The sequence below is a fragment of the Empidonax traillii genome, unplaced genomic scaffold, assembly GCF_003031625.1.
Source record: "Empidonax traillii isolate 1590-97213 ecotype Southwest subspecies unplaced genomic scaffold, ASM303162v1 scaffold192:size804837, whole genome shotgun sequence".
In the NCBI taxonomy this organism is placed as follows: Eukaryota; Metazoa; Chordata; class Aves; order Passeriformes; family Tyrannidae; genus Empidonax; species Empidonax traillii.
In genome coordinates this window covers 452,923-463,600 of record NW_020955385.1, presented here as the reverse complement: position 1 = coordinate 463,600, position 10,678 = coordinate 452,923, and the positions used below count along the sequence as shown (strand labels likewise).

The 10,678-nt window shown below is 49.4% G+C and overlaps 1 protein-coding gene across 1 annotated transcript; it reads right to left on the bottom strand.

Moving 5' to 3' along the window:
- Window positions 1-34: 34 nt before the first annotated feature.
- On the bottom strand, window positions 35-9,498 carry GNL2 (G protein nucleolar 2). Its single transcript, XM_027886708.1, has 16 exons — window positions 9,367-9,498; window positions 9,197-9,281; window positions 8,267-8,361; window positions 7,683-7,822; window positions 6,234-6,418; window positions 5,906-5,972; window positions 4,707-4,865; window positions 4,036-4,149; window positions 3,759-3,887; window positions 3,341-3,445; window positions 3,074-3,232; window positions 2,795-2,911; window positions 2,041-2,471; window positions 1,372-1,451; window positions 627-715; window positions 35-215 (listed from the first exon to the last, which is right to left on the bottom strand). The coding sequence occupies exons 1-16, from the start codon at window positions 9,428-9,430 to the stop codon at window positions 66-68; spliced, it is 2,169 nt and encodes a 722-aa protein (XP_027742509.1). The 5' UTR covers window positions 9,431-9,498; the 3' UTR covers window positions 35-65.
- Window positions 9,499-10,678: the final 1,180 nt, after the last annotated feature.

The following is a 10,678-nucleotide window of genomic DNA, read 5'->3' as shown; positions in this document are numbered from 1 at the left end:
TTTTATAGTAGAAAAAGCCACCGCATACTAGAACTGTTTTATGTAAAATTTAATAGAATAAGCAGCTATTGCTTGTGTTTGTATTTTTTGTGCTTTGATCTTTGTTCCTCCAAGCCAGTTTTTTTCTTGTTCTTATTCTTATTTTTCACGTTGTGAGTTTCATAATACCGGACTCCAACTTTCTTGGAGCGCTGCTGCCTCTCGGCTCGTCTCCTCTGCAAACACAGACAAAACACATTAGCAAATCCCCAGCATCCATAGCCTCAATGTCTGCGACTCTCCAATGGTGTTCACATTCCACACGCCTTACGTAGAATAACTAATTCCCAACAAAATGTTACTGATGGGAATCTATAGGGAACCCACCCACCCATGCTCTTAAAAAAGAAAGCTATGCTTCAATCTTTACAGAAGTAGTCAACAAGACACAGGAAGCAACCCGGTGTGCACAGTCAGGTAAGAGGGCTGTGACATGAGTTGTGACAGGACATTTGTAACAGAATTCAGTCTTTACTCCCCTCCTGCTCATGCTGAGTCTCAAAGCTCTTCAGTGGTAATGGACAATCCATGGATAAAAAAGCCACTCTATTTCCCTGCTCAGCTGTACTACAAGAAATCACACTTACTTCTTTGGATGTGAGTTTCTTGCAAGGCTGGTCATCATCATCATCACCTTCCTCTTCTGCTTTCCTCTTTCTTTTCTTCTCTGTGCTGCCTGCAACCAGCAGAAATCACACACTTGGGTATCTTCCAGAACACCCATTTGTTTGCAGAACTTCAGACTGGGGTCACCATCCCAACTCCTTGAGCGATGTATTCCTTTGGCCTTATTTAACAACGTGCGTGTTCCTCACCAGAGAACCAGTAGCTATTACTGTGAGAACTGCTCTCAAGAAGCAGATTGCTTCCAGCCTCAAGTAAGCCCAGGAGAATTCCATAGTCCTTTCAGAATGGGGCTCTCCCACCTGACTGTGCCTTTAATCCAACTGCCTGTGGCAACTGAAGCCACGGTAAAACCTACAGACTGATGTATCTCTGCGCCCCCTCACTCCCTCCTGTGGAACACCCCAGGGAGAGGGAGCTGCTCTGGCTGCAGCCTGGAGCCCAAGCTGTTGGGAACACAATATTTGCCTTCTCTGGACCTTCCCTCACTCACAGGAACATCTCCCATCACACAGACAGGTGTTCTACAGCGAGGCTACAGCAGGTCAGCAGCAGCTCTTGGGTCAGCTAAGGGGACATTTAAGCAGCTTCAGGGGAAAAGAACTTGGACACAGGAGCCAGTGGGTGCTTCTCCCCCTAACTCCCTTTCTTCTCTGGTTCATAGGATTTCCAAACACAGATTAAGAACATTTACTAATCTTGTTTTACCTCTGTCTTCAGCTTCTTTGGGTTCTTCAGCCTTCTGCATGGATTTTGCAAACACTTTGTCACTCAGTCCCTTAGGGATTCTACAGAAGATAAAATCAGCAATAAAGGTTGATGTAACACAAACCGAGAAGCCACCAGTCTCCAGCAGATCCCAGTCCCCCATCAGCACCAAAGCCACAGTCTTTGCACCTAAAAACATATTGCAGTACTCTTGTCTCTGGAGTTACTGGGCTCGTGTGCTGCACAGGAGACAAAATATAACCCTTAACCTTGAAATCTCAGTCCTCACAAGGTTGGTGAGTGAGCTTTTCTAAAACTGGGCCTGCTCTATGGGCCAGGATACTCTGCATGTGCACAGAGACCCACCTGGCATATCGAGGTAGGAATAAGCCAAGGAGAGATCCAAGATGTAATTTTGCTGCCCAGAATACCAAGAGATTTCTAACCCATAGCTTAAGAGACAACTTTCAAAAGTTGTACTTCGTGGAATAACCTTTCAAAACTAAACTGCTGCTTGGCCAAATTTCCAACCCTGATGGCTAAACTAGACAAACTGTGGCTTATGTGAGGCAGCACAGGGGAACTGTCAAGCAAGTCAGGCATGGAGTGGAACTACAGCAGTCACATCAACCCTTTTCCCCCTGCAAAACACTGGACAGATTTAGGTACCTTATTGCTGAGAACCTCTTGGCTTTGGCTTTATCCAGAAATTTTTTGTATTTTGCAATCTTGTCCTCCAAAGCCTTAAGAACTGCTTTAGGACTCTCCCTGGCACTCGGTGCAGCCACCTGCGATTCCTCCTCTCCTGCATCCTGATGCTGCTCATTCTCCTTCTCCTCTTCCTGTTCTTCCTCTCCACAGGAATCACTGTCTGTCTCATCAAAGCCTGGCACATCCACAGGAACCAGGTCTTCTTCCGAGAACTGAGGTGCCACATTAATCCTGCCGAAATTCTGCCGAACGTGGGACATGAGCTGCCTGATTTCAGTGTCTGTGTTGTTCCTCTCTTCCGGCTCCACACCTGATGCCACCGACTCAGAGACTTTCTCCTCAGTATTATCTTGGCTTGAGGTCACTTGAGCTTCTTCCAAAGCAGGAGGCTGCAAGGAAGAGTGTCATGGATAAATTATCCACAAAGTCTGTCCCACCATCTCCAATTTCTATTTTCTGTCTTTGGAAAAAGCCTACAATGACAATGTCATAATCACTGACATTTCTGGTAGTTAGTAATGGCTCAGGTATCTCTGTAAGAGCACAGCACAAACCTGATGCTCACTGAATTCAAGTGTCACCTGAATGACCAGGCTTGTGCAGAGCCCAGTCACTGCCCAAGTCTCATGGCACTCTGGGAAAAGCAGCAGTGAATTCCATTAAGAAAATCAAATAGTATGTAGAAGAGGAGGCATGAGCATCACAATCTCACCTGGGAACCTGGTTCACCTGGTTCTGCATTTGGTGGCTTTACAAAGAATGGGATTCTGCCCCTCTGCCAGTCATTGAGAACCATCTTGCTCACAGTCTGCAAGTCAGGCTCACCACCCTGAAAGAACCAGGAACAATTTATGTCCACGTTTGCAGGGCACAACACCTTCCTACGCCTTGTAAGCAACATTCCTATGCCTTGTAACAAACACTCCCATTTCCCATGTTCAGTAACAGGCCCCACACTCTTCCAGCCTGCAAATGCAGGAAGCTCTCACACCTTTAGCAGTTTTCCAGTCCTAGCAGCAAGTTTCTCAAGGAAGTCTTCTGTATCCTTCCAGGAATCAATTTTGTATGTCTTCCTGATGTACTCTGCTTTGGCCCTTTCCAGCACAGCACTAATATGGTCCTCGGGGCTCTTAATCTTTTCAACTTGAACCTGAAAACGCAGGGTAGAGGATCAACCCTTTGGGAGTGTGTATTCACCCCTCTGAGCCCACTGCATGGACAACAGCAAAGCTCTGCAGCAGCCCGTGCAGACACGTACCACTCCCTTCAGCACAATGTCTGTCTCGGTGTCTCCCGACGGATAAACCACCCCGGGGCAGTCGATGAGGAAAATGCGCCGCATCAAGGTGATGTATTGCCACACCTGCAACAGATCAGCAGCTGCTCTTCAGTGCTTGTTCAGTGTCCTGTTTGTGAGGACGAGTCAGAGAACCAGCACTAACAGAGCCTGAGCCGGTGCTTGGCTCAGGAGAGCACAGACACGGAGCGCTCCCACGACTGCAGGGTGGGAACCGGGGAATGCTGCCAGAGCAGTGCCTCAGAGAGGGACTGCCCATCAGCTGCTCCCTGGCCACACAGCTCAGTGCTGGCCTTGACAGCGTCACTGGGCTGATTTCACACCAATTCTGCCTTCGACCACGTGCTTATCTGTACCTTGAACACAGGGATGTTCTTACCTTTGTCTCTCCTGCAATGGGGGCCACATTGCAGACCTTCTTGGATCGCAGGGTATTGATCACTGAGCTCTTGCCAACGTTGGGGTAACCAATGAACCCCACGCTGATCTGCTTCTTGTCAGAGTGTAACTGGTGAGAAATAACACGTCCTTGTATGCCTTGGAGTGAAGGTCAGAACTGAAGAACTGCAGAACTGAACCCCAAACCCTAACAAAGCACACCACCACACACTAGCCCCCCCAAACCAACCACACAGATCCCCAACATTGTTCTGTACCTTTCCAAACTGCCTTAGAAGCTGTATGAAAGCACCTTTGCCAAAAGGGTTTGTGAGGCTGGCGTGGAAAGCCAGTGTTGGATACTCCTGGGAAAGGACAGCAACCCAGCGCTTCTGCAGAGGCAAACAGACTGGGTTAGGGACCTGGGGCCAGAGAGGGTGACACGATCTGCTCAGAGAGGGGGGTACAGTGTCTGCACTGGGCTTACAGCTGCAATGGCCATGAACATTGCTAGGGAGAACCTTTGAAGCACTTCCCCAACCCAACAGCTAAAAGCACTGAGTATTGTTTGTATAAAAGACAAACAATTTCCCAAAAACGCCTTCACTCCTAGCTAAAACTCATTAGTTTAACGACATAAAGCAAACCAGCTGGGGTGGATATGGATCCTAGGCAGACTAACATTTAGCATACTCTGGAGACAACAGCTGAACTGTTAAATCCAGACAGAGGAAGTAGGGAATTTGTGGCTGGTGAGTGTTGCTCAACTCAGCCAAACTTGGACAGATTTACATCGTAATTGTTACTTTTACAGCAGGCAAGCAGAGAGCTCCCAGTGCCCCAGTTGCAGCACACCCTTCCAGACCAGCATGGGACTGGCATGGAGCTACAGCCAAGCTGCAACAGGAACAAAGAGGATCCAAGGAATAACAGGCAGGGGTGTGCTTACAGTAGCCCAGGTAGGAACGAGATCACATTTGTTCAGGACAAAAATGAGATGTTTCCAGTGTTTCTCCTTTTTGAGGTAAGATTCCACATGAGGGGAGCGAGTGCCCATGGGATCCCTGGCATCAAGAACTTGAACAACAACATCTGATGAGTCGATCACCTGAAAAATTAAAATTCACACAGAAGGAAAGGATTTTACAGAAAGCAAGACATCTGTACCTCCCAAGTGAAAACTAATCAGTTTTGAAACTACAGCATTAATTTTAAAACCTTGTATCCTTCACAAACAACTGTTATTTCCCCTCAGACTAACACCCACTGATGCTCTACTCTCCCCCTTTCCTAAATGCCCTCCAAATTCAGGCTGGACAACTGAATAGCTTTTACCTGTTCTTATGCACCAGGGAAAGAAAACGCCGTTCCCCAATGGGAAAACTAATTGCTTCAGTACACAAACCCCCTGTGTTTGTCATCCATTCAGCAGCAATTCCCTTCTGCCATTTCATAATGGATCAGGGTATAAAGGATGTTTTCTGGATCAATATGAAACACACAACCAAGCAGGAACCTGCTGTTAGTCCACTAAGCATCTACAGCAGGGAGCTGTCATTTTACGACTTGCTTCAAGCCAAGTGAATTTGTTTCACAGCTTTTTCCTGCAGTTTTGGCAGCCTCTTACTGAAATCTGTTTTGCTCGATCATTCCCAGTGCTTTTAGATCCAAATGAAAAGGTTTTAAACTACATTCAGAAATTCAGAGCAAAAAGTCAAGCAATTTGACACCTAACAGTCACAGAGAGCACACAAACTCTCAGTCTCCATTTCTCTAGCAGCCAAGGTGGCTCACAGGGAATTAAGGGTCAGAACTCTCCCAAGACGAACCCATCCACACACCAGATGTTTTTAGCCAAAAGAAACTTAAGGGAACATGACTGGTTTACTTGTGGTGAAGCCCCAGGAATCCAAAAGAAACTGTTATCTTCGCTCTGCCAGCCCTTCTCTAGATAATGTATTTTAAGAATGTTGGTTCCAGCAGGACAAGAGCTCAAGAATCAAGCTCAGTCACGCAGAGATTTGGAAATGAAACTCTGTTTTCTCCTAGAGCTTCTCTCATTGTGGCTGTACAGGATTTCAGTGCTGTGCTGCAGCCCCTGTCTGTGCAACAGATGTGACTCTGCTGCCAATTCCAAATGCTGCTTACCTTGTAGAGCTCACCCCAGATTCTTCTGGACTGTCCTTTCTTAAAGATTTCCTCTTGTGCTTCATCCCTAGAAGACATCACCAGAGACATCAGCAACCACAGAAACAGGGCACAGTGTTGTCTTCTCTTCTCTAAAGCCCTTTACACCAAAAGAGAAGACGAAGCCCAAGTAACAGCTGGGATTTAGCCAAAATCCCAAATTCAGCCAATCTCACTTTCCTTAGTCCTCACACAGTAACAGCACTGATGGATGTACCAGACACGTCTTTAAAAACAAGGCTGGCTTTTCAGACAGGTACACAATGAACCCTTTTTTCTTTCCGTTCACCTTACACCAGTGTCCTCTGTCACCAGGTCTCGGTCCTTGCCCTGGTCATAAGACTCTGAGGAGGCCTCAGCATTCTCCACCAGAGCCTGCACATCACTTGCAGACAGCGTTGGTCTCTTCCTCTGTGATTTGGGGCCAAACGTTGTTTCAAATGTTTCTGTGTCAAGAATGTGAACCCTGGAGGTCTGAGGAAAAACAGGTTGGTTAAAAAAAAAAAAAAAAGCCAAGCACCACTTTTTCCACCTCTTGTGACACATACTGAAGAATCCCAGAGTTCAGCACAGCCCTGGAGCCTGTGACAAGTGACAGGCATGTCCATAACAATGTTTGAGTTTTCCAGCTTAAGCTCTGGGAAACCTAAGAGTGGATACTTAATAAGCAATGAAACACTATGCACTTGCCAAAGAACTATGCTTCAGTTCTTCCACCATAAATGGTGTCAAATGCAATTAGAGCCACAATGATGAAAATTCAGCTGCTATCTTTGATCATTTCTTATTTTTCTAACAAGAGCACAAATCTCGCCAAATTCTCAGATTTTTGTCAGGAACAATTACAATCAAAATTGTAGATTTTTAAAGCTTCCAATGAAAGCCAACTTTTCTTGGAACAGCAAACAATTCATTGCTGAAAGCAGCAATTTGTTTTTGTAATGCACATTTTAACATAACCTTTTCCTAATTTAAGTAACATTTTTATTACACAAAACTTAGAAAGTTTCCATATGACAAAATAGCTACCAAGAGTCCAAAATCATAGTTTGGACACCATGAAAAAAAACTGGCAATAACTAAAACTTGATGTACTAGGAATGAAGCCTGCATGCACAAGGATTTGTGATACAGGAGAAAACACACGTTCAAATTCATCCCCAGTGTCTGCAGTGTGAAGCAGACTCAGAAGAAGTCCAGGAGCTGTTAGAGGTATTAGAACATTTGGAACATCAGCAGGCACACAAACCTATCAGAGAATATATTGTAATATGGCAATATCATAACCTATCACAGAATCCCACAATGGTTTGGGTTTCAAGAGGCACTGAAGCCCACCCAGTCCCACCCCCTGCCATGGGCAGGGACACCTTCCACCAGCCCAGGTTCCTCCAAGCCCCATCCAACCTGGCCTTGGACACTTCCAGGGATGGGGAAGCCACAGCTTCTCTGGGAAATCTGTGCCAGGGCCTCCCCACCCTCACAGGGAAGATTTTTGGGTAATTTCCCAACGCAAAATGACAATTTCTACTAAATAACGCATCTTCTCACTGTTTCTTTGCTATGACACTCGATGCCCACAGTGACAGGGAATCAGAACCATCCTTCCCCAAGGAATCCACTTCAGCTGCCTCTCCCAAAGCTTCCAGAACCTAACATTTTCCCAGACTGAGCAGAAACATGTTCCCAGGTAAATGCCTCTCCTGCCAGCCCCTCCTGCTCAGGGAGTGACACCCACGTGTGGTTTGATCCGATCGTAGAACAGGGACATGGGCAGCTTCCTCTGCTTCATAACCACCCTGTAGGGATCCTTCATCACCGTCTCCATCTCCTCCTGGAACTTCTGCAGGGACGACTGCTTGATCACACGAGTATTTCCTGCATGTAAAAACAAACACTGCACCTGGCCATTCCTCACCTTAACTGCTCCACACACCCCTGGGGACACAATAAAACAGGAACTCTCCATCTGGGATCAAAAACTCCAGGGACAAAACCAGAGGATTTTACTGGGGACTTTGGGGTTCCAAATAAGCAGAAATAGACCAATCCCTCTCTTTCCCACCATTTAAAAGGATATTTTAAAACTAAGGACACTTAAAATCCATGTACACAGGCAGATGCTAGGGAATGACCCCAGGAGCCAGAATAACCACCCTTAAGGAAAGCAACCCCCCTGAGCGCAGCTAGAGGCGAGGGGTCCCTCAGCTCAGTACCCACCCCACACAGCCCTCAGACCACAGCTCTGGAACAAACGCCCTCCAACACACAAAGCTCAACAGTTTTTAAGCTTGATGGCTCTGGAAGCTGAAGAAAACTCACCAAACCATTTGATATTTGGTTCCACCCTCGCCACTGTGCCCGGAGCCACCGTGGACTGAAACTGCAGGGGTTTGATCACTTTGCCATGTTTGTTCCTAAGGGACAAACAAAGATGTGTCAGTGCACCCACTCCTCCAGCACTCGTGTGCACCAGGCCAGGAGCACACCCGTGAAATCCAGGGAGACCCTTCACCCACAGCCAGTGCTCAGAGTGCTCCATGGTCTTTGCAGGTGAGTTAATCCAGCCCTGACAGCAGCCCTGGATATCCCTCCAGCCTGGCCAAATCCTCCCTGCAACTGTCTGGGTCAGCCCTGGGAGGGCTCCTGGGGTTGCAAAAGGCATCAAGAACCATTTTCTAGCAAACCCCACTCAGTTCTCCCTGGAGCCTTTTAACCAGCTCTGCAGGGCACTCATCAGCACAGCACTCCCAAGTTCAGACCTGCTTTAAGTTCAGCAGCATTTCAAAATCCCTCCTCCTCGTCTGCTCCCCAAACAGCAGGAAACGGGGCAGAGCAAACCAGAACTGCTGATGTGAGCCAGGACTCCCAGAGCCCCCACGGCACAGACACGGTGGGAGCTGCTCCTCAGCCTGACCCCTGAGTGGGGCACAGGGGGATCCCCTCAGGAGATCCCTCCATGCAGGAGCCAGGGGGAGTCAGGCTCTTTAGGCATTTAGGAAGCAGCTTTTGAGCTATGGTGCTGTGTGAAATCTGGGAATTCTGGGTGGTTTTGGGGCTCATGACATTTCAGGGACATGTTCAGCTGTTCTGCAGCGCCTTTTCCAGCTGCACCTCTGGGACGTGGCTGGGCTACTTGGAGCTCTGGTCCAGGCTTGGGGTCAGGCTCAGGCTGAGGCTCCCCAGAGTCAGCGTCAGGCTCCCGGGGTCACACAGCAAGGACCCACACCGAGCCGTTCTGCCCGTCCCCACCTGCGCTCCTTCTGCCGGTACATGTTGAGGCGCCGGATGGTCGCTCGGTCCCGCATGTTGTTCCCCCCCGCGCCCCCGACTCGATCTGCAGAGACAAGAGAGAGTCAGTCCCGGCCCTGCCCGGCCTGTTCCGCCCTGGCCCGGCCCGGCCCGGCCCTCCCGGCCCGTACCGGGGTTGGTGCTGGCGCGGGAGGGGTTGATGGAGCAGCGGCCCTTGTACTGCGGCTTCACCATGGCGGCGGTGTCGGTGCCGGTGTCCCTGGCCCGGTCGGTCCCTGTCCCTGTCCTGCTGCCCCCGTCCCGTCCCCGGAGCGCTCGAACCGGGCCGCGGACACGCGCGTAACACTTCCGGCGCGCCTGACCAACTTCCGGGAGACCCCGCGAGGCGGCGCAGGCGCACCGGCGTCTCCGGGCAGCCACGTGCGCGTCCGGTCGCCATGGCAACGCTTGGGCCCCGGGACCCCCGTGTCCCCCTGTCCCTCCCGTGTCCCCCTGTGTCCCCCTGTCCCTCCCGTGTCCCCTCCGTCTCTGGGAGGGCTCCGGCCCCCGGGGGGCGGCGGGACGCCCCTGTGCCCGGCCCGGGGCGCTGCGGTCTGGCCGAGGGCCGCTCGGGACCGCGGGGCGGTTCCAAGGCCGGGCGGGGCCCTGGCACGGGGGCCCCCCATTGTTTGGGAATGTTTGTTCATAGACACATAATGGGAATCGTTTGGGAGCGCGGCAGTAGCGCTCCTCGCCATCCGCTGATGAATGGGGGCAGCTGGAGAAGCCTTGGGGCTGCTGGTGGGGAACTGGGGCAGCTGGAGGGGCACTGGGACTGCTGGAGAGCACTGGGGCAGTTGGTGGGGCACTGGTGTGGCAGAGACTTATGCACAGGGCAGTACTGTTGGGTGTTTACAGGCACACGTGGCTGTTCCTTCTGGATTACTGGCAAAAAAAAAAATAAAAATTAGAAACAACACTGGTGTTTTTATGTGTGTGTAAAGAATTGCATGGACAGTGCAGTAACAAATCAAATTTAGGGAAATTCTATGTCTAAAGCCTAAGCCTACGTTTGTGTTACTGCCAGATTTTAACAGCAGTCTGCAAGCTCCTCACCTAGGGGAAATGAACAAAGCTGCACTGAAATGGTGTTAATTGATACCAGAGCCTGGGCCAGGGCCAAGCTCAGCACCTTGGGAAATCCTTCCCCAAAACACAGACCTGGCCCATCCTTCCTAAACACTTATTAGCAGCGGAGCAGTCCTGGCCAGTGCAACATCCTTCTGGTGCTGCTAATGCTCCTTTAAACCCAGAACAATAACAGAGCTGCTGGGGTTTTGTTCTTTTAATGATTTTCAGCGTTTTGCTGTGAGGTGCAGAGTCCCTGCTGTGCAAGGGAGCCCTGATGAGTCAGGCCTGAGAGATGTTTTGTAAGATGGAGTCTGGAGTTTAGAGGCTGTTTGGCTTAAGCCTACAAGTTCTGGTTTTTCTCTTAATAGAATT